The following is a 23,453-nucleotide window of genomic DNA, read 5'->3' on the forward strand; positions in this document are numbered from 1 at the left end:
AACTATAAGCATATATAATGTGCATTATAGTTCATATTAAGACATCCCAGACAAATTCACTATGTGTGTGGAAAAAAGTCAAGCTCCCATTCACCAACCTCAACATCATCTCATTCTAATCCACATTTCTTATGTTTGCTAATTACAGAGCCACTCATGTCCCTGTCTCCGATTATCATTTCGCATAAAAGGCACACGTTTAGCATAAATTACGAATATTTCTGCATATTAGCCAGAGAAGCCGTGACATGGTAATGACCCTGGTGTCAAATGGCAGAGAAAATGAAAGAGAGATAATCTGACAGAATGAAAAACAGACAGAATAAATACTGAAAGAGACTGAGAACAGAAAGAGCTCCTTGACATTTAGAGTTGTTTTAATTACTTTTCATTAAAAAACAGGCCAGTTTTCATTTCAAATACACTGACACATCTGAAAGTCATATAAGCAAAATGCAAGTAATTCAATAAAGAAAAGAGCACAGACAACCAGCAATATTTTGTATATAGTTTAAGAAAACAAGACTAAATGTAAAGAAGTTAAGGCTGGAAATGTTGTGATTACAACATTTGCTTGGTTCTATTGTCCATTTCAGACTAAATATAGTGTCTGTCTGTTTGTCTTTTCTCTCTGTCTTTCTGGGTAAGGGCAGGGAGGAGAGGCCATCCGCACTGCATTGTGGGGGTTAGAATGTGGTGACATCAGAGGAAATGTCAGAGATTGTGGGAGGCAATGTTAAAGAGAAACTCAGCTCTGTGCCTGAAAGCCTAACTGACATTTGTGGACAGTCGGAAAGGTCAGGCATACCTTCAGATGAAAATTGCTTATATAGTATCAGGTGGGTAAAATAATACTTTAAAGCTGTATGCTGTACGACTAGTGTGATAGTGCGTTTATACAACAGTTTGAAGGCATAAGTGTGTAAATAAATAAGAAACAACAACGAGGTGTCTTAAAACAAAACCGTGTGTGTGGAACTACTTCCTTATAGCACAAGATTCAACTCTCAAGTTGACAGTTTAACAGTTGAGCCCAAGCCTCCATTACTAATCAGACATAAATGTCACGCTGAGTTGCTGCGTTGAAGTTAAAAGCTATATAGTGCAACAGTCGGGTTCCAAAAGTAAAAACTCCATTCATTTTCTCCATAGGGAAATTGATTTTTAACGATAACTTCTAAACCTTTAAAGACAGCCTTATTGTGAGCTGCAAGGTGGTTAATTATAGTGTTCGCTCCTCCGCCATAACACTCACTGTCAGAAATGCTGCAAGCGAGTGATACCAATGTAATGGTTTTTGCTTCTGCTGAAGCCGTCAAATTAGTTTTAAAATAATCGTGTTTAACGTTAGAATTTGTGGTAAAAAAACTACATTACCCATGATGCTGTACTGAAAATCCCACCAATCGGAGTGAAAAGCAGCAAAAGACACCAAAAGATCTCGTTTAGCTCCACCCACTCCCATGAAGCACTGCGAATGATGTAATCGTCTTCTTACGCTCTCAAAATAATTAAATATTTTAATTTATATGCATATTTTGCAATAAACTTTTATATATATAATCATCATTTTTAAATTTTTAATTCGATTATGCTGTTTGCAATGCTTAATGGGATTCTAGTTATTTCCCTCACTAAAGCTATTAAAGAGCAACTTGCAGGTAAAAAAAAATCTAAATGAATATATAACCGTGTATGAAAATACCATATGAAAAGATAATGCAGGATTTAAAATGTTTTAAAACGACATAATGACACCAATTTAGTAGATAAAGTGAGCGTTTCTTTGACTGCTCGTACAAGCCGCTTTTTTTTCAACATCGCGTCATTTTACGTCACACGAGGGAGACGTGTGCTGTGCTCTGCCGCAGCTCAGTGCAGAGTAGGTTGGTATTCAGTAAGAGCGGTCGTGAGACCAGGGCCGGCTCTAGCCCTTTGGTTGCCCTAGGCAAGATTGAGTTTTTGCGCCCCTCCCTACAAAATTCAAATATTTAAGTTCTTTTAGTTCTATCTCAAATAATAAAATATTAACAGTTGTTTCTGCCATTTCTATTCACCTTCAAAGTAACTATAGCTGGCAAACTATAGCTTAGTGACAGCAATGAAACGTCCAATATTAGGTGATGTAGGCTACAATACCAAGTAAATTTATTTCATTGGACACCTTAATAGCTAAGATGAGAAGACTTACTCTATACTGAGCTTTATTTTTTATCTTCTTCCTTTCTCCGTTTTTGTCCCTGTGCACCAGAGGTTTAGACCGCTTCAATTTCGATCAACGCGCCAGCAGCTGAGCACTTCCCTAACGTAACGTAACGCAACCCTCCCGCCCCCCGCCAATCCAGAAATGGTCGACAAAAATCATAAATTCAATCTAATAATCAGGTTGACAAGTAATTAAACGTGTGGTTGAGGGGGCGCCCTTTGCCCTTTGATCATGTTTAATAAACATGTTTTATTTCGCGTTTCGTTCTAATTTTATGATTAATATGGGAAGTAGATAGGGCGACAGTGCGTCCGCGCCCCCAACACATTTGTCGCCCTAGGCAACCGCCTAGTTCGCCTATAGCAATCGCCGGCCCTGCGTGAGACAGTGTGTTTTCAGTAGTTTTTGTATTTCAATTTATCATCGTCATGGTAAATGTATGTGTTTGTGGAGCTTGCAAAAACTCCAGCCTGTCAGGACATCGAGTCCACCGGTTTCCTAACAGGAAAAAGGACGGTGCTATCTTTCGTGCCTGGGTGCGGGTTGTGCAGGTGAAGAGACGGGATTTCTCTTCCGCGTCGGCTTCGGAAAACGCGGTCGTGTGTAGCGTTCACTTCAGATCGGATGATTATCGTCCCGGCGATATGAAGGAGTTCAACATGGGATACCGAAGTAAGAACCGGGTGAGACTCAGAGCTAGTGCGGTTCCTTCAGTGCACGCATCTTCGGGTTCTCCCGCTGGATGTAGGCGCGAGCACAACATCAACTGGCAAACGCAATGTAAGCGGAACGAAACTGAGCTAACAGTTACTCGTTATTGTGTTTGTGTGGACCGTTTATCAGTTTGGACCAGTGCAGCGCGAGCCTGATCAAGCAACACTGTAGCCTAACTGCGAGATCCAGTAAATAAAGAGTTCGCCACTGAAGTAATAACATCGCTGCGAGATCTAGTGAGAAATATTCACATTTCTCCGTTATTAACGAATCAAACAGCGCTGACGTGAAAACCAGGAATAAACATTGTGCAATGAATGAACGAACTATCCAGTGTCCACTAGGGGTTGCACGACTACTGATTTCTGCTAGTCGATTTCTTATCAAAACAATACTCGAGTTACTCGACTACTCGTCGTTCATGCTACTGTAAATGAAAAGACATGAAATAGCTAGATCTTATCAATAAACATTTATTTATTCATAGCCTAATGCAACAATTACATAAGTAAACTCTCAAAACATTATAATTATGACATTTCATTTTTAAATTTTCATGTAACAGTCAAAAGCCAAATAAATGGCCGTTCTTGCCTTTCATTTCAGACGTCTAGCTTCTAGGGGCCGTTCACATATCGCGTCTTTTCCGCGCTCAAGGTCGTTATTTCAAATGTAGGCGCGCGCGCTCATAATGAAAGCAACATGGTGCGCTAGTTTTTCCATGCGGGTTTTTCCTTCTCATCTCCAGAAATATATCTAGTAGTAAAGCTAATGCAAGGGCTAGAAATAAATTAATCCTTTGCTGAATGATACTTCTTCGTCGTCATCATGGAGAGCGCAGTTTGTTTGCATAGCAACGACAGACGCCACGGGAGCGCGAGCGCTTGTAGGAGACAGCGGCACGGCCGCGCGCGCTTTCCACACGTTTTTAGACGCAATATGTGAACGGCCTCTTGCAGAGTTGGCCAATTACAATATTTTTGTCATCCTTGATGAAATACTTCCACACATCTGACGTGTGGTGTCTGTTGGTGACGTTCGCCATTTTTAATTCATTTATGGTTAATGGACGCTCGAGTAGTCGATTGTTTCCGACAGCGTCGACTAGTGGTTGAAGTAGTCGATCTATCGACTACTCGACTAGTCTATGCAAGCCCTAGTGTCCACAGATCAGCAACATTCACCATGGCTTTACTGTAGTAACACTAACTGCAACCATGGAAGTTTGGCATTTTCCACTAAGGCCCAGTATGCATCCACCTCCCTGTAACACTGACTTTCCTCAGCTGTAAACATTGCCTCGCATTTCCCACACAAGCACCTATGGAACAAAAAATGTATCATGAATAAATATCTCTCTGTCTCTCCATGAGAAACTGCTAAGTTATATCACGTAACGTTAGTCTGGGCGGATATTAATGAGCATGACAAACGCCTGATCAAAGCTTAGTTTCTGTTATTGTAAGTTCCAATATGTTCTGTCTACTAACATTAATCCTGGCCTGTCCCTGCTCTCTTGGCAGCCTAGCAGGCTCATAATTGTATGGCTGTGGTCCGTAAACAATTTCCTCAGCGTCCGAAATGTCATTGCAATCCATATTTCCCTGTTGTGTGAATCGACCGCTCTCCCTCGTGCTACGTCACGACTCTCGCCCGTCACGCCCATTTTCAGATGCGGAAGTAAAATTTTCTCACAAAAACGACTCCAGAAGCCACTGTAGCATATTTATAATTTTTTTTTAAAGAAAATCTAGTTCCTACATTATTTTTCTTTACATTGACTTGTTGGGTATTCTAACCTGCAAGTTGCTCTTTAAGTACACAGTCTTGTATACCTTTGTATTTTTGTCTGATTTTCAAAAACTTTTTCTTTGCTTCCAATCAAAGTTTGTATTGTTATGATTCACCTTGTCGCTGGTCAGTTTTGTTCATGGCTTATAATGCTTTAACAAAGACTTTTTTGAAACACTTATGGGAGAAATTAATAGAAAAATACTTCCTGAATCAAAATACTTTAAAGCTACAGTATAAGCAAAATGTTAAAAAGACTAGAGTATTATGAGAAAGGGATCGGATGAGCGAGTGCAATTACCTGCATCTGATACAGCATTCATTCTTCAGGTCAATCTCATTTTCATAATAGGAAAGTATCTTTGTCATAGTATACTTTCAATGGATATGGGGATTTCCAATGGCAACAATGGTCAAATTGGTTGCATCTTACCAGGCCACTGTTTCGGCGGCTGTTAAAGGGTTATTTCACCCAAAAATGAAAATTATACCCCATGATTTACTCACCCTCAAGTCATCCTAGGTGTATATGACATTCTTCTTTCAGACGAATACATTCGGAGTTATATTAAAAAATGTCCTGGCTGTTCCAAGCTTTATAATAGCAGTGAATGGCCATTTCCGTTTTGAAGTCCATCAAAGTGCATCCATCCATCATAAAAGTCCTCCACACGGCTTAGGTGGGTTAATAAATGCCTTCTGAGGTGAATCGATGTGTTCGTGTAAGAAAAATATCCATACTTAAAACTTTATTGACTAAAATAACTAGCTTCCGGCAGACGGCCGTACGCAATGATTTAGGTGGAAGACTTTTGTCCCGACGCACAACGTAATGACGAACGTGGAAGCGCAGAGGATAGAGCAAAACAAAACACCAATCACGAATTAGAAGTCTAAAACGACAAATTTTAAAGAGAAATGTTGAAGGAGGTTGAGTTTGTTGTCCAGCCCTGTTTGTTTGAACCGCGAGAGGCGTCTAAACTTATACTCCTACATCCTACGTCATACATGTGTCACTGGTTACTCTTGTGGCGTAAGACTTGCGCAGTATGCGTACGGCCGTCTGCCAGAATCTAGTTATTTTAGTCGATAAAGTTTTAAATATGGATATTTTTCGATTCACTTCAGAAGGCCTTTATTAACCCCCAGGGCCGTGTGGAGGACTTTTATGATGGATGGATGCACTATGGACTTCAAAACAGTTCTGCTATTCACTGCCATTATAAAACTTGGAAGAGCCAGGATTTTTTTTTAATATAACTCCGATTATATTCGTCTAAAAGAAGAATGTCATATACACCTAGGATGACTTGAGGCTATCTTTATAAATAAACCGCATATTTGAAGTTTAAACTACTACGTTCTCGCCTTAAAAAAAAATTAAAACTACATTCCGTGACACAACTACAGTAGTATTTGTAAAATTATAGTGTTCGCTCCTCCGCCATAACACTCACTGTCAGAAATGCTGCAAGCGAGTGATACAAACGTAATTACCGTAAATACTGTAAAGCTTTGAATGTTTTCGAATCACTCGCAGACGCAGTACTTTGATATCATACACCCCGATCAGTCTGCACACACCGCTTCTTGAAGTCGAACACACCTTAAAGGAGAACTCCGGTCAATTTTAACATTGAGCTCATTTTTTTGTACATTTGGAGTGCTGTCAATACAGAGAACAACGACAAAAAATCGGTGTTGCCTACACCGAGTTATCCTCTTTTTAAAATTTGCACCCTGTTGACTTCAATGGGGCAATGTTTAAACCTGCTTTTAGCCTCTTAACATCCTTGATGTGTCATTACAAGTGCACAGAAAATGTGAGTGATTCCTTCAGAGTGAACACGAGTGAATCTGACTGCAGTAGATGTGAAAGATATGTATAAAAATGATGTTATTTAAGCCAGCGCAACTACCTGTGTTTACATCCTGTTTTCGGTTTAAGTCCACAGTAGTCGATTGCCGAGTTCACGCGCATAGGTTTAGTTGATCACGCGCGTGAACTCGGCAATCGATTACTTTGGTATCATTTTTATACATATCTTTCACATCTACTGCAGTTATTTTTAAAAATAGAATAACTCGGTGTAGGCAACACCGATTTTTGTCATTGTTCTCTGTATTGACAGCACTCCAAATGTACAAAAAAATGAGCTCAATGTTAAAATTGACCGGAGTTCTCCTTTAAAGGGATAGTTCACCCAAAATTGAAAAGATTCTGTCATCATTTACTCACCCTCAAGTTGTTCCAAACCTGTATGAATTTCTGTCTTTTACTGAACACAAACGAAGATATTTTGATGGGTAACCAAACAGTTGATGGACCCCATTTTTCCTCCTCCATACTTTGGAAGTCATTGGGGCCTATCAACTGTTTGGTTGCCTTTATTTTTCAAAATATCTTCTTCATTATTCATTTTCACAGAGATAAGATATATTATGATACGGACTATATGTACATTATTAATACCACAGTCCAAAACCGTTACTTTTAAGCTGCTGTCAGTGAACTCAGCGACCCATCAAAGTCTAACAGATTTCACTGGATTTTTAAGTGCAGATATCTGTCTGACAGCTTCATCTGAGGCCTGTTCCATCTGAGACAGACTTTATGTAAATAAGTTTGGCTCTGATTGTTAATTAGGGCTTTAGGTGATCAGTATTCATGAGTGTGCGTGTCTGTGCTGCGCGGGGGTTGGGGGAGCGCTGATCTGGCTTCAGTGACCAGTAGGAATATGCGCGCCACAAACTTGCCGGAATACTGATGAGGGAGGTGAGAAAGGCACCAGTCCACCAGGGAGAACTAGACGCTTCCTCCATCTCATGCACCACCAGTGGACTTTGCACAAGGTGCATATTTTAATGTGAGAGCATTTCAATCAGTTCCCTCAGCATACTTGCACACATATAGATCAAACTAGCTTTAGAAAATAGAAAACATGCATAGGTGAGATGACCAATAAAGCCCACCTAACCCCCAATCGGCTATGGCAAACATATACCTGCAGTGTTTACGGCCACACGTGGGTTTCAATAGCCCAATTTGATGAAAAGCCCCTCGTTGTGCTTAGCGGGGTCCTATTAAATCAGCCATGCCTGTTGGAAAACCATTCTTACACACCACAGAGAGGTGTCTCAGAGGGCAGGAAAACACGCCTTGAAAATAAGAGGAAAATCTGAAATGGCTGAAGGTCTAAAAGGTGGAGATGCAACCACTCTGCAAGCTGTTGTGGCCTTGAGAGAGTCCTCTTCAAACAAAAAGCCAGGAAGATAAATAAACTTCTTCCTTTTTAATGTATTTGACTGCCCAGAGAATAAAGCAACGCCGACAGCTTTTTCCTTCAATTTTATGAAGTCTATAAAACTTGAAAATGAATGGTAGGCCTATCTAAAAACAACACTGCGTCTCTGGTTGAAAAGCTCTTTTGTGATTTGACCTTTGTGTTTACCATTAAAAAAATGAGAGTTGAAAGGATCCGTAAGGTAGGCTATAGTACGCGAGTTACATTAGGATCAGTGAGAGGAAAAAGGTGTTTGACATGCCTACCTGTGACAAAAAGACACATGCACAATACACGGTTCACAAGCTCTTATCGCTATTGGTATATACTGCCCCCTAGTGAACATCAGTTACTCTAAATGAGTTTACAAGCAAACATTTTACACCTAGATATGATTGTCTCCTGCAGGTCAACATGGTTGAAAGATTGTGCGACAGTGAGTGATCAATCTCTGAATGAATGAAGATGGCAGCCTCCAGGTCATGTACTTCCAGGAGTTTATGAAACAACTGAGCAAATGCCATTGATATAAATGGGAATGCCATCAGCTTCTCCAAGTATTATAGACCTACTCGCTGGGACCCTTTGTCTAAGGATAAGTATATCGTAGATTCTGTGGACAAAAGCAGCCCATCTAGCACCAGAACGGGCTACCAATTAACACATAGCAACGTGCTAACAAACAATCCACTTAGCACACAGAAAACATTTACAACCCTTTAGTTTAGCATAATGGTTGTATGGTTGTTGCCGTTTGAATTTGCAAAAGCACACATTAGACTTAATAGCTATAGTGCACAGCAAGATTTTCAGTAAATGATTTTACATGAATTTCTCCATTAGTGCATGGCTTTGGATGACATCTGCCATACAGTAGAACACTTCATAGTGCTATTTGGAGTTTAACAACACATCACAACCCACTCTCTGTCTTTGCTATGATATTGTTCTCCAAATCTGAATGATGAATCATACGTTGCCTGTGAATTTTACGAGCAGATTTTATTTACTTATGCTCAAAAATACAAAAGACAAAATGTAGAAAATAGTATGTAGACAAGTTTCTCAGGACTAATTTCTTTAAAAAAAATAAGAATTATTTTTCATTTCATAATTTTTCATTATTCTTGATTATTATACAAAATATATACCTTTATGAATACAAGTTTTCCACCCAAGTGTATTTGTTTGGGGCAAAGTTTACTCGGCATAATATAATATGTTCTTGTGAGAGTCAATTAGAAAGCTGAAAAAAAAATTAAAAAAATAATCACCCTTGAAAGCATTCTCAGGACACATGAAAATCAGCTGAAAAGAACAGGGAAATTCAGATTAAGCGTTCAAACAGTTTTTCCTCATCCAACCAAAATATCCATAATGATTAAAACAAAGAATCAAATAATCATATAAGATAAATGAGGAGTTTAAATATCAGGAGTGTGTCCAGCTCTTCATTCTGATGAAGAAAACCTCTTCCTTATTCAAGCCAAACGAACACTCCCATATTCAGAATGACCATCAATTACCTGGGGGAAAAAAAGACACCATAGTAAGTCACATCTTTCTGCAAGTTAGATATAAACTTATTAGTCTAATTAGACAAAAGAAAATAATTGTGATTAATCTCATCAATTAACCCATTTAAATATCACCATGAAACTGTAAAATCATCCAATTTGGTCAATATTTAACAGATATAATATTAAACATTTTATCTTAATATCTTTTTTCCCCATATATTTATGGAGCCCCCCCAGCGCCCCATTGTAGACCTTTCTAAAGATTAGCAGACATCAGTCATTCAGGAAGCCATGGCAGTACATTGTATTGTTACATATTTTGTTGAGTTATTATTGGATTACGTCATCATTCCAAATTTCATAAAGACACACGCTGCAGTTCAAAAGTTTGGGATCAGTACGATTTTTTTAATGTTTCTAAAAGACGTCTCTTCTGCTCACCAAGGCTGCATTTATTTGATCCAAAATACAATTAAAACTGTAATATTGTGAAATATTATTACAATTTTAAACACATTTTAAAATTTTATTTATTCCTGTGATGGCAAAGCTAAATTTTCAGCATCATTACTCCAGTCTTCAGTGGTTCATGATCCTTCAGAAATCATTCTAATATGCTGATTTGCGGCTCAATAAACATTTATTATTATTATTAATGTTGAAAACAGTTTTTTTTTTTTTTTTTTTTTTCAGGATTCTTTGATTAATAGAAAGTTCAAAAGAAAAGCATTTATCTGAAATAGAGAGCTTTTGTAATATTATAAAATGTCTTTATGGTCACGTTTGATACATTTAATGTATCCTTGCTGAATAAAAGTATTATATAATGTTGTATATAGTGTATAATGTTACAAAAGTTTTCTATTTTAGATAAAGGTTGTTCTTTTGAACATTCTATTCATTAAAGAATCCTAAAAAAAAAAAAAAAAAATAATGTTTTCAACATTGATAATGATAATGATAATAATAATAATAATAATAATAATAATAAATGTTTCTTGAGCAGCAAATCAGCATATTAGAATGATTTCTGCAGGATCATGTGACACTGAAAACTGGAGTAATGATGCTGGAAATTCAGCTTTGTCAACACAGAAATAAATTATTTAAAAATATATATTTAAACAGAAAACAATTATTGTAAAGTATCACTGTTTATACTGTATTTGAGATTAAATAAATGCAGCCTGGGTGAGGATAAAATACTTCTTTTAAAAACGTTAAAAAAAAATCTTACCGACCCTAAACTTTTGAACGGCAGGCTATGAACTCTGGAATGCATGAAAGAATGCATCAATAACTATAAACACACATGTGCAACACACATAAAACATGCTTAGAGGAAGGAAGATCCCCATTAAATAAACAAAGAGACTATTATGAGTGTCAGACGTCATTTACATTACAAACCACACACACACACACACACCTCATTCCCTGACCCAGACACACCTTGCTCTTCCGACAATGAACTAACCAATACATTTGAAAGAGGCCTATACATCCTTTTCAATCTGTTAGTTTCCTGTCCGATGAAAAAGATAAACACTGTTCCAAAGTTTATGGTTGGTAAAAAATGTTATGTTATTGAAAGTCTTAGGCTCACTTAGGCTGCATTTAAAAAAAATCGAAATCACAGTAAAAACGGTCATATTTTGAAATATTATTACAATTTAAAATAACTCTTTTCTATTTTAATATATTTTAAAACGTAATTCATTTAATTTTTTTTTTTACTCGTCTTCAGTGATATTTCAGAAATCATGATTTCATTAATATTATTAAGAACCTTCTATTAATATTTCAGTGATTTTTTTTAATCAGTGTACTCACTGTGTGTGCATGGGCAGCTCCCATCTTTTGGAGCAGTTGGGATCCAGCCCTGGTTTGGAACGCTTAGCCTTCTGAAATACAGCCAAGGCAAAAAGCGACACTGCTGCTGGAGGGCAAGGGTCAAAGCTTGAATGTGATTTCAAGGTTTTAAGAGGTTCTGGAGTAAAGTTGCAATTGTTTTCAGCACCAGGGGTGTACGTATTAGGGTTAGTTTGTGTAGAGTGGGCATATTTGGGCTTTGAGTTAGCACTTAGATCAAAGTTTGACCACTGGTCATCACAGGACTGTATTTCGTGCTCATTCCTGTTTTCTATATCCTCTTTGTAGTCACCGCTCTTCTCATCCCAGTAGACAGGGGGCGGCGGTGAGGGGAAACTCATTTCTTGCATTGTGTTCTCTTCTTGCAAGTTAGAACATTCTCTCTGAATCCTTCCCCAAACATCAAATTGTTTCATTCCATCATCACCATTTAGAAACTTCCTTCTCCTCTCTTTGTACTGCTCTACCCAGTCCGTCTCTTCTTCAGTCTCCACCAAAGCATGTTCTTCCATCTCCTCTCGCTCAACAAGACCTGTATTTGGATTGATTGGTGACCTGTCAGAAAGTGTATTAGCTGGTTTCGAAGGACAAACCCAACTGTCTCTTAGTTCTAGATTACTCTTTTTACTGTCTCTTAGTTCTAAATCATTCATTTTACTGTCTCTTAGTTCGAGATGATTCATTTTGCTATCTAAATGTTCTGGATTATTCAGGCCCCCATGTAGTGATTCTAAGCTCTCATGAATACATTGGTCCTCTTCATACATCAGCTCCAAATTCTCACTCTCACTGTCCGTCCAAGCTTGACTCTCTTTCTCCACGTGCTGTAGAACCTCTGATAAGTGCTCACTTTTGTCTGAACCCTTGCCCCCATTCCTGACCATTTCAAATGGCAGTTCCTCCAAAAGCTCTGTGATGTCATCGGGGTCTCCAGGAATCAGGTATTCCTCAGCTTTAGTAGCAGCGGATGACTGTAATGCCAGTGGCAGATCTAAGCACTGCCTGCTCTGTTGACGTCTCTGGGGAACCACGGTGAAGGTGGTCAATCCTTCTCTCTCAGAGGGGCTCCTCAGCAGCTGACAGCCAGGAAGCTCAGCCTCGGGAGTGTGATGCTCCGAAAACAAACCCGTAGACGGATCTCCTGCTGGTTGATTCTGGGATATAGGAGAACTAAAGAGGAAATTGAATAGGAAGACATTCAATTTTAGAAAAATAAAACCAGTGGAATGGTTTCCTGGCTGTTATTATCTGACTGAAACACTTTTCTATATTAAATACAATTTCTAAATATCAAATCATGAATAATTGGATCCAGACAAAATGAACATACTTTGCAGAAGACAGCGTTCTCTGTTGCCGTGCCCGCAGAGATTGCTTAAGTTCGCTCATAACTTTAGCGATTGCAGGGCAGTGGGCAGCCATGCGAGCTCTGTGTTTGTCTGAACGCTTGTCGCCCCCTTGAGCTTCATCTACTGAAGCGAAACAAAGTGTTATGACAAAGACACAGAAAAGTGTGTCTTGTGTTTATCTGTGAAACCATCTCATCTGTAACCTGTTAAAACAGCACCAACACAAACAGCACAGTGTACAGTATATATTTTTTATTTAATTTATTCAAATATGAATCAGTATTAGCAAATTGAATTTCAAAAGTTAATTTGGCAAAAGACAAAAACAAACAACTTAAAATTCTGAAGAAAAAAAAACACAAAAGACAAGCACACAGAAAAATAAAGACAAATATAACATTAAAATGATTCTAACCAAAAGCAAAAAACTAAACAGCTTTAATTAAAAGAAAAAGAAAAATATTTGTAGCTGATGAATTCATTTAGAATTCCTGAAATGTGAATAATTTAAGAAACTCTTAAAAGCATCCCTTTTGACCTAACATCTTAAAAAAGACATCGACATGATTTACATTTAATAAAGCTGAACTGCAATTATGTGGATAAAAATATCAAAGACTGATTACAACCATCTTGAGAGCGGTGTCTAACTGAGCAGCCATACACCTTGTTGAATTAAGGCACAATTATTGTAAGAAAGCACTACAGATTTGCCTGCTAAACACTGAACAACACGTTACATTTCAACCTTTATACGGTCAAAGCCAGAGAGGGTGACATTAAACAAGAAAGTTGATTAAACAACAGACAAGACAGATTTCAGTGCGATGTGCATAAGACATAAAGGCTATGTAAAAACAGAGGAAAATAAGCCCATCACCGACGAGAGCAGGAACAGAGAAGCAAGCATGGAGGAGAAGAGGAGGAAAGGATGTGCTGCCTGTTAGGCGCCCCCTCCTGGTAGGACAGTGTAAAACAAGAGCAAATAATTAATCCAACAGTTGGGGGAAACCCAAAAAAGAGTTTTATGACAAGGATGTAACCATGGCTGCGTCCGAAATCGCATACTCTTGAGTAGGTACTTATTCTGAATAAGTAATTACTTCACGGTCGCTAAAAAAAGTATGTTCTATATAGTATGAATGTAATCTGGATGTACTACATTCGGCATGTTATCATTATCATGTGACCTACTATTCACTGGCATTCATAAATCCTCTCCCGTTGCCTCATGGGATAGTAAAGTGTCCATCTTATGCACACTTTAGAATAGTAGAAAGTTATCCGGGGACTTTATGCCAACTCTTTTATGAGTACTGAGAATTCAGATATACTTATTGTGTCACACATACTACTGTACAGTAGGGAAGTATGCGATTTTGGATGCAGCCCATGTCTTGAACATTGGGGGTGGGGGACTATTTCGACCCATTTGCAAATAATACTTGCATTAAAATGTTGTATGCCTAAAGGGCCCTACACACCGGGACGAATATCGGCACGCGTTATTCGCCAGCGTTTTTCAATGCGTTTTTTGTGTTCACACCCAAGCGATTTTCGCTGACGATGAGCCGAGTGAACATGCAAATTCATTCCCTGACATTAGATGGCGCTTAATGTAAAACAGAAACCACTCCATAACAGTTCTCTTTTATCAAGATTTTTGTAGTCGCTGTCGCGTTTGTCATATAGTTCTTTATGTTCCGACACCAACGAGAACAGCAGCTCTACAATCATCTTGCCTTGCATCTTCCTCATCTTATTTCTTCCCGGCAGTGTTTAGACGCTACTTGGTGTATATTTTCTTCGCCGTTACGTATGTGTGCTCGGCAAGACCGTTTTGTGTTTGAGCGCCCCCAAGTTGTGTTTTACTGTAACTTCAGAAGCTCCAGACACGTGAACAAAAGCGCCAGTCTCATTGGTCTGATACGTGGCGCGTCAAACCAAAAAAACGAACCCGAGGCGTTTTTAAAAAAAATTACGCTTTTACGCGTGCCGTTTTTCGCGCCGGTGTGCACACTCACATTGGCGCCCTTTGTTTAGTCACGAGGCGTTAAACGTCGGCAAATATCGCGCACAAAATTCGTCCCGGTGTGAACAGGCCTTAATATGTAAAAAAAAAAAAAAAAAAAAAACATTTCTTGTCTCGTCACACTCAGGAATTACATGAATCACGATAGCATATTTTCAATTCAAAACGGCCATATTTGAGAAAAAAAAGTCAGGTAGTTTGCATTACTGGACGTTACTGTCGGTAATTTGACATCTCTATAGTAATTTGATTGGCCATCTCAATCATTTTGACACTGACATGGCAGACCAGACTGAAAATGTAAAACTTTGTCATCTTAACATAATATCCTGCGTAATGGAGTTCAGCAGAGCAGTGTAAGAATTTAAAATATTGGTGTGACAATTTGGCCATTTCTAATTATTGGGGGGTCCTCCTCCATATCTATCTTAATGTTGATTCTATGCCGATAAATTATAGCATTGGTTTCTAGGAAACTAGCACTAGCAGGCACACAAGTATTCACAAATGCATTAACACAGAAAACGGCAACTTCTGTCAGGACCACTATCGTCAAATAAGATTGACAATTAGTATACAGTTTAGATTGGCGGTACGGTTCTGCTCTGGGCGAGAACTCCCTGCGCATCAATGCAGCCTAGCATAGATAAGAGCAGGGAGAGCAGCGATAACCCCCCCCCTTTTTAATGTACAACATAATCTGAGAATTCAGTCTGATTCAAAGGGGAAATCAGAATGCCAAATCCTGACTGATGAGAGGAGGAGCTGGGGATGGAGCAGGGTAATTCGCTCCTGAGAAAGCGATAGCTGCTGATAATACTGAAGGAGCTTATATATGGATGCTGTGATAGGCGTTGTATTCCTATAGGTAGATGTGGATCAGCTGAGAGTCAGCTGATGTCAGCTTGACTAACGTGACCTGCCAGAACTGACAGCTTGATACTTATGAACAAACGTATGAAAGATTTTATCCTCCAAAGGAAATAAAAAATAATTAAACTCAAATACTTGAAACTGAAATAACTTAAAGTTATATAGTCTGAAATATATATATATGTATAAATAAAAGATATAAAATGAGATATAAAAATGAATACATACCTTTGTTATCTGAATTGGATGGGGCGGAGCCATAACCCGGTGGGGGCGGAGCTCTCCGTTTAGTCCTTTTAAGGGAGGACTCAGTGGAAGAAATACGACTGAGCACACCCTGAGCAAAGCACATACAGGTTATGTTTGGAATAAAATACTAACATACTGCTTCATGCATACAACACAGTAAATACATTACTTACATATTTTTTTATATACTTTAAATATATACATTTATATTTATATATATTTATATTTATAGATATTTCACCGCTGGAAAGATGAATGTTTATTTAAATTGGGTCATTTATGTAGTAGAAATGTGAAATTATTATAGAAGTTGGTGCCTTCTAGACTGAGAAAAGCCAGAAAATTTATTTTTGGCTCATGTGGATTAAAGACAGCAACTCCCAGAATGCACTTGCTTCGCTCCCAAGCCACGCCTACCGGTTACAGAGGGCAGTATTGGAAGAAATAATACAACTAGGCTATAGTTGACTCGAAACTGAAAAGACGCCGTTTTATCGTGAGATCCCACCCCCTATGGGCAGGTTGAAGACATGCAGAACGAGCTCCTACTACTGGCTGTAGTCTCTCGCCTCTGGCCAAAAAAAGCCTCCGATGACGCAAAATGACGATTTTTGCGTCATCAGAGGTTTTTTTCCAGACACACAATATAGAAATCTCTCGTCTCAGGGGGACATGAGGGAGGGAAGCACGGTCATTCGAAAATACTACCGGGTTTCTACTGATACAAACCTTTATGCTAATCGGTGAAGTATCCCTTAAAGTCGACATGAAATCAAAATTGACCCTATTTACTTTGTTAGCGCATATTACTAGCCTTGTGGTGAACAATTAATCCGTGCAAGTTAATGCACAGAAAAAAAAATTGTTTGCCGTGGTAATCTTTAATCAGAATCTGAAAAGTTACTTCCGGTCTGGAATGGCGTTCCTTTTCTGATAACGTCAGTTTGACGGCTTGGGTTGAAAACGCTTAACCACTCCCCTCAAACCATTAGTCTGCTGTGAGCAAGAGATGGAGAGGAGGAGCGCTAAAGTAAAACCCTGCCCTCTGTTCAATATTCCGTTTCACTTGGAAATACGTCACAACACTGGAGAAAAGTCGCTTGCAACTTCCGGTTCACGGGGACTTTAAAGTGAAACAGTATGCACTATGCAATTTTGCTGTAGTTGTCACATAACTTCATTACATTGCTTGTCAAATTCAGCAAATTTTCATATGGGAAATAAAAACAGTTGTTTAATTTATTGTTAAGAAATTAAATTATTTTTGAAAATATTAGTGGCAATCCTGCCAATTAATGAGTTTGTGTTCTATCATTTGTGTTATAATTGATACACTATTATATTATTTATGCATATTTTTAATTAGCTATTTTTTGTGTATTTTATTTTTTGAAAATGTTACTGTATATGCTTTTGTCATTTTTATTAGTTTTTTTTTAAAATACTACTATTTAGGTTCAATTTATTTTTATTTCAGTTTTAGATTTAGTTCAGGTTTATTTATTATTTATTTCCAGTTAGTAATTTTAGTGCTTGGACTTATTTCAGTTAGTTACCAATCCAATCAAATCCCAATTTAAAAATATTTTGTTAACTAAAATAAAGTAGAAACTAACAACAAATAAAACTAACAAATAAAAATAAAGCCAAGGATGATGAAGCCTGTGAAAAACAAAATTATTAAAACAAAAACCAATTCAAATAATTAATGAATACTATAACAGTGTATAAAACTCAATTTAATAGGGCTAAAGTTTAGTCAAAAAACAAAACAAAAAATTAAATCAAACCAATTTAAATGTTAACAGTGTAGTTTAAACCTCCATTTCATTGCTAAACCAGCTGATCAGCAAATTAATTACACACAAGCTAATTCAGGTTTGGACTAGTATGGAGATGCCCAAAGCATTCCCACCTGTTTTCCAGCAAGGTCACTTTCTGATAGGTCAGAAAAGTTTCTGGTGTGAAGTCCACAGGCGACACTCTGGGACACCGTCATAGGAGGCTTTGGAGCGGGTCTCTTCTTTGCCATGTCGGCAGGGACCATGGGTAAGGTCGAGTAGCCGTTAAGACCATTCACCCTGTCTGCACATTGGCCGTTCAGTTCAGGAGATGTTGAAGCACTGTCAGTCACAACCTGAAGAAGAAATAAAACATAAGAGCAAAAATATGAAATTAATTTCAATATGCAAATTGCATTAATGCCCATAAACATGAGACCAGAAAAGCAGATGCAAAGGCAATCTGAAAGATAAACAGAGACAGATGGATGGACTTGCACAAGTGTTTTACAGTGTAACAATTCAGTTATGATACCCCCCACCCCCCATCGTTTCCTGAATATGACAACCAGCAGGTTGCACAGACTGCAAAACCAGACAGACTGACAGGTGTACAAACCTGCTCAGGTGTTTTCTTGTTCTTCTTGAATAAACCAAAGAAACCTTTGTTTCCCTTCTCTCTGAGGCTCTTTTCTTTGACACCACCTGGACACACACAAAAGCCTCATAGATCAAACGTATAGTTTTGTGGACAAATCTGAGCAGTGCAGAAATGGTTGGTTCAGTGCTATATTAAAGAGATACATTATATTTTTGTGATACAAATTTTTTTTTTTGTATGGAAGCTTGTTTCCGCCACAGAATAAAACATTTTAAAAGATAATTGCGACTTTATATCTCACAATTGCGAGTTTACATCTCGCAATTCTGTCTTTATTTCTCAAAATTGCGAGATATAAACTCACAGTTCTGACTTTTTTCTCACAAATGCGAGTTTATATCTCTCAATTCTGACATCTTTTCTCAGAATTGTGAGATCTAAACTTGCAATTGCGAGATATGAAGTTTAATTCTAAGGAAAAGACACGCAATTGTGAAATATAAAGTCCGAATTGCATAGTATAAAGTCAGAATTGCGAGATATAAACATGCAATTCTGACTTTATAACACACAATTGCGAATTTATATCATGCAGTTCTGTCTTTATAACTCGTAATTGCGACTTTATATCACAATTCTGATTTAAAAAAGTCGCAATTATCTTTTTTATTTTATATTCTGTGGCGGAAGCAAGCTTCCATACAGTATGTTTGGACTGGAGCTTGGTACCTTTATAAGTTGATACAGGATCAACAGGAGAATTCGTTGTTACCACTTAAAGAAGAAAAAAAAATATCACTCAACTACAAAAGATTAATATTACTTTAGTACGCAACAAAAAAGCTTTATAGTACATTGTGGTATGCAACAGTGTTACATACTGTAATTACACTACAGTGCTTTTACACTGCCCTATTTTTCCTTTTTTTACTGACCTTTCATTTCCTTGGCATACAGCTCCCTGATTCCATAGTCATTCAGTGTTTTGGTGAGATCCAGGGTTTCCTCTGAATTGTATGTCTTTAGTAAGACGGTGGCATCAGGGTTGAACTCACACTTCTCACACACTGTGGGCATTAACTCAATCAGCGGCACTGTGGGATTGACCCGTGCTACTGCCTTGTGGGACTTCTTGTAGTTTATCAGAAGACGAACTGTTGCCTGGAAAATTCAATTTTCAATTTAAACTTTTTATGACAGATCTAATATGACATATAAAAACCCTGCTGAAAAATCCAGCATGAATTCCATGTTGGTCCAGATGGTATAGTGCTGGTCTATGCATGTGGACCAGCATAGTCATGCTATTCTCAAGCAAAACTAAGCTGTTGTGGCTGGTCCACCAGCATCCCATGCTGATCCCAGAATGCAAAATACACCCTATTTTCGGTGACCAGCAATGCTGGATTTTTCAGCAATGAAGACAGACCCTCTGTCACAATATGCACGATTCTCTACAATATTGTATGCACAAAAGACGTTTATCAAAAGAGTATGATGTCTGAATAGCAGCATTCATGAAGCAGTAAATGAACAACACCTGAGTGACCTACTAGGCAAGTATGACAATTCAAATGCCGCAACGTGCACTTTTTATGCACCATAAGGGCATACAGAACCCTAGATGAACTGCTTGATATCTGACAAAAAAAAAAGTAAAAAAAAAAAAATCAGGATAAAATAATGAAATAAGATGGACAACAGTGTTGGGGAAAGTTACTTTGAAAAGTAATGTATCATGTTACTCCCTTAAAAAGTAATTAATTGCAACACTTAGTTACTTTTTAAGTTACATTACTTTTGCGTTACTTTTTCTCACCTGGGCTGGGCTTTTTTTTTTTTTAAATAACAAAAAAGTTCTATTTTTGGGCAAATTTAAAGGTCCCTTCACACCGAACGTGAAATCAATAAGCCTCAGACTGAAGGAAATGCAAATTCACACGTGTACAGTAGAGAGCGCAGCTCAGACAAACCTTTCAGCTGTGCTGCCATTCTGGATTGCAGAAGAATAAGATGGAGGAGAAGAAAGTTTAACACTTACTTCATCAATAAATACAAGAAATCTAAAGTCATTTTTGCTGAATCAAAGGTCAGCAGCAAGTACATTGGTCAATAAAGTGAGATTAAATGCATACAAATATTTGTTTTATTTAACATATTTAATTATTGGAGGTTTGTGTATTTATGTAGTATTGTGATTTTGCATTTCACTTATTTTACTCATTTTGAAGAACACTGAATCTTTTTTCTGCAAGTGAGATTAGTAACTGCCACTCACATTTAGTCTAGAACTATAATATATAACCATCATGTTTACACATAACGCTTTGCACTTACTTCTGATTTTTCTTAACATGGGGACAAGAGTGCTGTCAGTCAATAGATGGGTTACTTCTATAAATTAATCTATAATGTAATCAAGTTACTTGTAATGTGTTACCCCCAACACTGGATATAAATCATGGCTTTCGATCAGACTTACCACAGGAATATGAGGTTTTTTCTGGTTAGCATCACTTCCTTTAGATTGCAGGACAACTCTTTCAAACTCAAGAGTGCCAATCATGGAGTTGGGTTTGAAATTGATGTGGTTTTGATTTGTGGAGATAAGCTTGATGACATGATCCGATGGAACGAGGTGGTGTTGAGCACACAACGTAACCAGAACATCCATAACTGGTTTACTGCAAGCGCAAACACACACACAGCTGGATTAAAACATGACCAGACAGTCATTCCAATGAAAGGATTGGTGAAAATGTGCAATATCACCTTTACTTTTTCCTTCTCTCTCACCTGCCATGCACTGCGGCTGTGGTCTCCTGTCCTCCTGGGAGCAATACAGTCAGAGGGATGTCCCTGTCTATGCGATCTTCTTGGGGATCCATGGGTGTGTGCTGTAGGTAGTATGAAGGACAGATGACGCTGTAGATTTTGTGTTGTCCTATTGATGAAGCAGAAAAATAAAACACCATATACCATGTATACCCATCCGTATACAACCACTCAAGGATTTGCCTTTCTGGTGGTAATTCTTTGAAACAGAGGCATTTATGGCATCCACTGTAACACACTCATGACAGAATGCTTTTTAATGAATCACATCACCAACCTGTGTGAAAAAAGCCCCTCTGTGTCTCAGCTAGGGCTGTGCAGGGGAAATTTCCAGGTATGGTCCATCGACTGTGAACCTTTTAGAAATGGAAACAGATTTTACTGTAGTTAGTTTACCTTGTTAGAAATAAGAAGGTAACAACAAGGTAGAAAAAAAATAACATGTTCTTTGGAGCAATAAATCTGTGATATCTCGGATTTGCTTTAACTTTAAAACTAGCTACTTAAGGTTTTTTTTTTTATACATTAATTGCATTTAAGCCCCCTCCAAATAACATCCAACTTCAGAAATGTATAGAATTATTTACTTTATTAAAACACAATCAGCTGTGTCCTAACAATTTCCTCAAGTAAGTAAATACATTTCTTACACTATACCGTTCAAAAGGTTGTTTAAAAAAAAAAGGAATTAATATTTTAATTCAGCAAAGATGCATTAAATTGATCAAAAGTGAGAGTAAAAAAAAAAACAATTTTCTGAATCTTGCACCCTACCCACCCTGGAAAGAACACAAACCAATGTTTTAAATTGCACACCAACATGTACAAAACTTTGATAACTGTTGAAAAATGCTTTTAAGGCCCTGTTTGTGGAACTTGTCGTTACATACCAGCACAAAAATGACGTCCGGATCACAGCGGATTACAAATTCTCACCTGGAGAGTAAAACAAAAACCAGTTTAATTAATAAAATGTACCTATCTCGAAAGTGAAGAAAATTAAAAATAATTGTGGGCTGCCAACGCCTTTGGGTGTGTTCTGTTTTGGTGCTCGTTCACTTCGTTGGAGCTTTAAGCTTATCATAACTGGGCGTGAGCGTTACTTCACGCCTCCCTGCCGCTGATCATCGAGGCAAAGCGGGGTAATACACACGTCCATTTCCCATGAGAACGAACTCGACAAACGCCAAACGCACGTGCACCTGGTGCGCATTTACCAACCATGGCCAGCCAACGTTAGCTAAAATTCACTCCGAAATACACATTTGGTTGTGTTATGCAGAGATATTTAACCCATATCTGCCCAGTTTACTCTTATTTTATTCGAAAAGTTCACAAAATTAAATTTACAATACATTCACTACAGCTTAAAGGGGTTTGTACATTACAAGCAGGATTAACTTAAGTACTAGCTCACCAATGCGCACGTAAAGTAGTAGGCTATAAAGCCCTTAAACACAATTTCACGTATGGCATGGCACCTGTATCTTATTTATGCCCTTACCTTTATGTCCTTACCACAGTCTTTTGTCAGTGGTTTCCTCAAACACCTGCCGTTCCTAAATAATAGAAGGACTAACGGAGTAAAGAATCACAGTGAATGCAAAGACAAGCGTTGGTAATCCTCTAGTGGTGTCAGTACCTTCTGGACATGCCCAGTCAGTGCTGTGACATCAACAAATCTGTTTCCTGTGTGTGTGTGTGCAGAGATAGCATTTCTGTTTTGAGGCTGTTGACATATTGATTTAAATAAACTTTAAGTTACCATGAAATCAAAATGGACAATTCTTATTTGTTATGGAATATTACAGTATTAATTATAAATGATTTATTTGTGAACATAACAAATTATTATTATTTTTTATAAAAAAAATTACGTGGCCTCATAATCTTTAATTAAAATAACTTAACCCCACTTGCAACCACCTCTTCTCTGATGACGTGTTTACTGGCGAGAGGGCGGGACAACCTGTCACTCACATGAGATCGACCAATAACCACAAAAATCCAATTTTTCCAAGACGGACAAAATTAAATCCACTTTTTCCTGTTCAAGAAGCCGTTTCATTAAATGGAATGGATATGTCTTGAAAGGGAAGAAAATACTATCGCAATTTCCGTTTCATGCCAACTTTAAATTCACAAATGTTTTTTTGTTGAGGACTAATTTTGTATCAAAAATATATATTATTTATGAAGTTAGGAATGCTGTCAGTCCTTCTTCGGTCACTTGACCGAAAAATTGTACATTTTGAAATTTTAAAAATCGTAGCTGCATCGGAATGATACGAAACTTGGCGACTTTTATGGCACTTAGTAGATGAACGCAAAAAAAAAAAAAAAAAA

The 23,453-nt window shown here is 37.8% G+C and overlaps 1 protein-coding gene across 4 annotated transcripts; it reads right to left on the minus strand.

Annotated features, from left to right (window-relative positions):
* Positions 1-8,978: 8,978 nt before the first annotated feature.
* Positions 8,979-23,027, minus strand: cobll1a (cordon-bleu WH2 repeat protein-like 1a). Of its 4 annotated transcripts, none has more exons than XM_081380200.1 (14): positions 22,750-23,027; positions 22,612-22,666; positions 21,998-22,043; positions 21,385-21,463; positions 21,069-21,216; positions 20,755-20,956; positions 19,208-19,433; positions 19,002-19,046; positions 18,291-18,376; positions 17,806-18,027; positions 15,870-15,978; positions 12,718-12,856; positions 11,349-12,557; positions 8,979-9,521 (listed from the first exon to the last, which is right to left on the minus strand). In XM_081380200.1, the coding sequence occupies exons 5-14, from the start codon at positions 21,158-21,160 to the stop codon at positions 9,518-9,520; spliced, it is 2,334 nt and encodes a 777-aa protein (XP_081236326.1). In that variant the 5' UTR covers positions 21,161-21,216; positions 21,385-21,463; positions 21,998-22,043; positions 22,612-22,666; positions 22,750-23,027; the 3' UTR covers positions 8,979-9,517. The 4 variants fall into 4 exon arrangements, with proteins under 4 accessions (XP_081236326.1, XP_081236328.1, XP_081236325.1 ...); XM_081380202.1 differs by having other exon boundaries at positions 21,069-21,169; positions 22,750-22,804; XM_081380199.1 differs by lacking the exon at positions 21,998-22,043 and having other exon boundaries at positions 22,750-22,806.
* Between the last annotated feature and the right edge of the window lie 426 nt (positions 23,028-23,453).

This window comes from Scardinius erythrophthalmus (genome assembly GCF_964197995.2).
Source record: "Scardinius erythrophthalmus genome assembly, chromosome: 12".
Classification (NCBI taxonomy): domain Eukaryota; kingdom Metazoa; phylum Chordata; class Actinopteri; order Cypriniformes; family Leuciscidae; genus Scardinius; species Scardinius erythrophthalmus.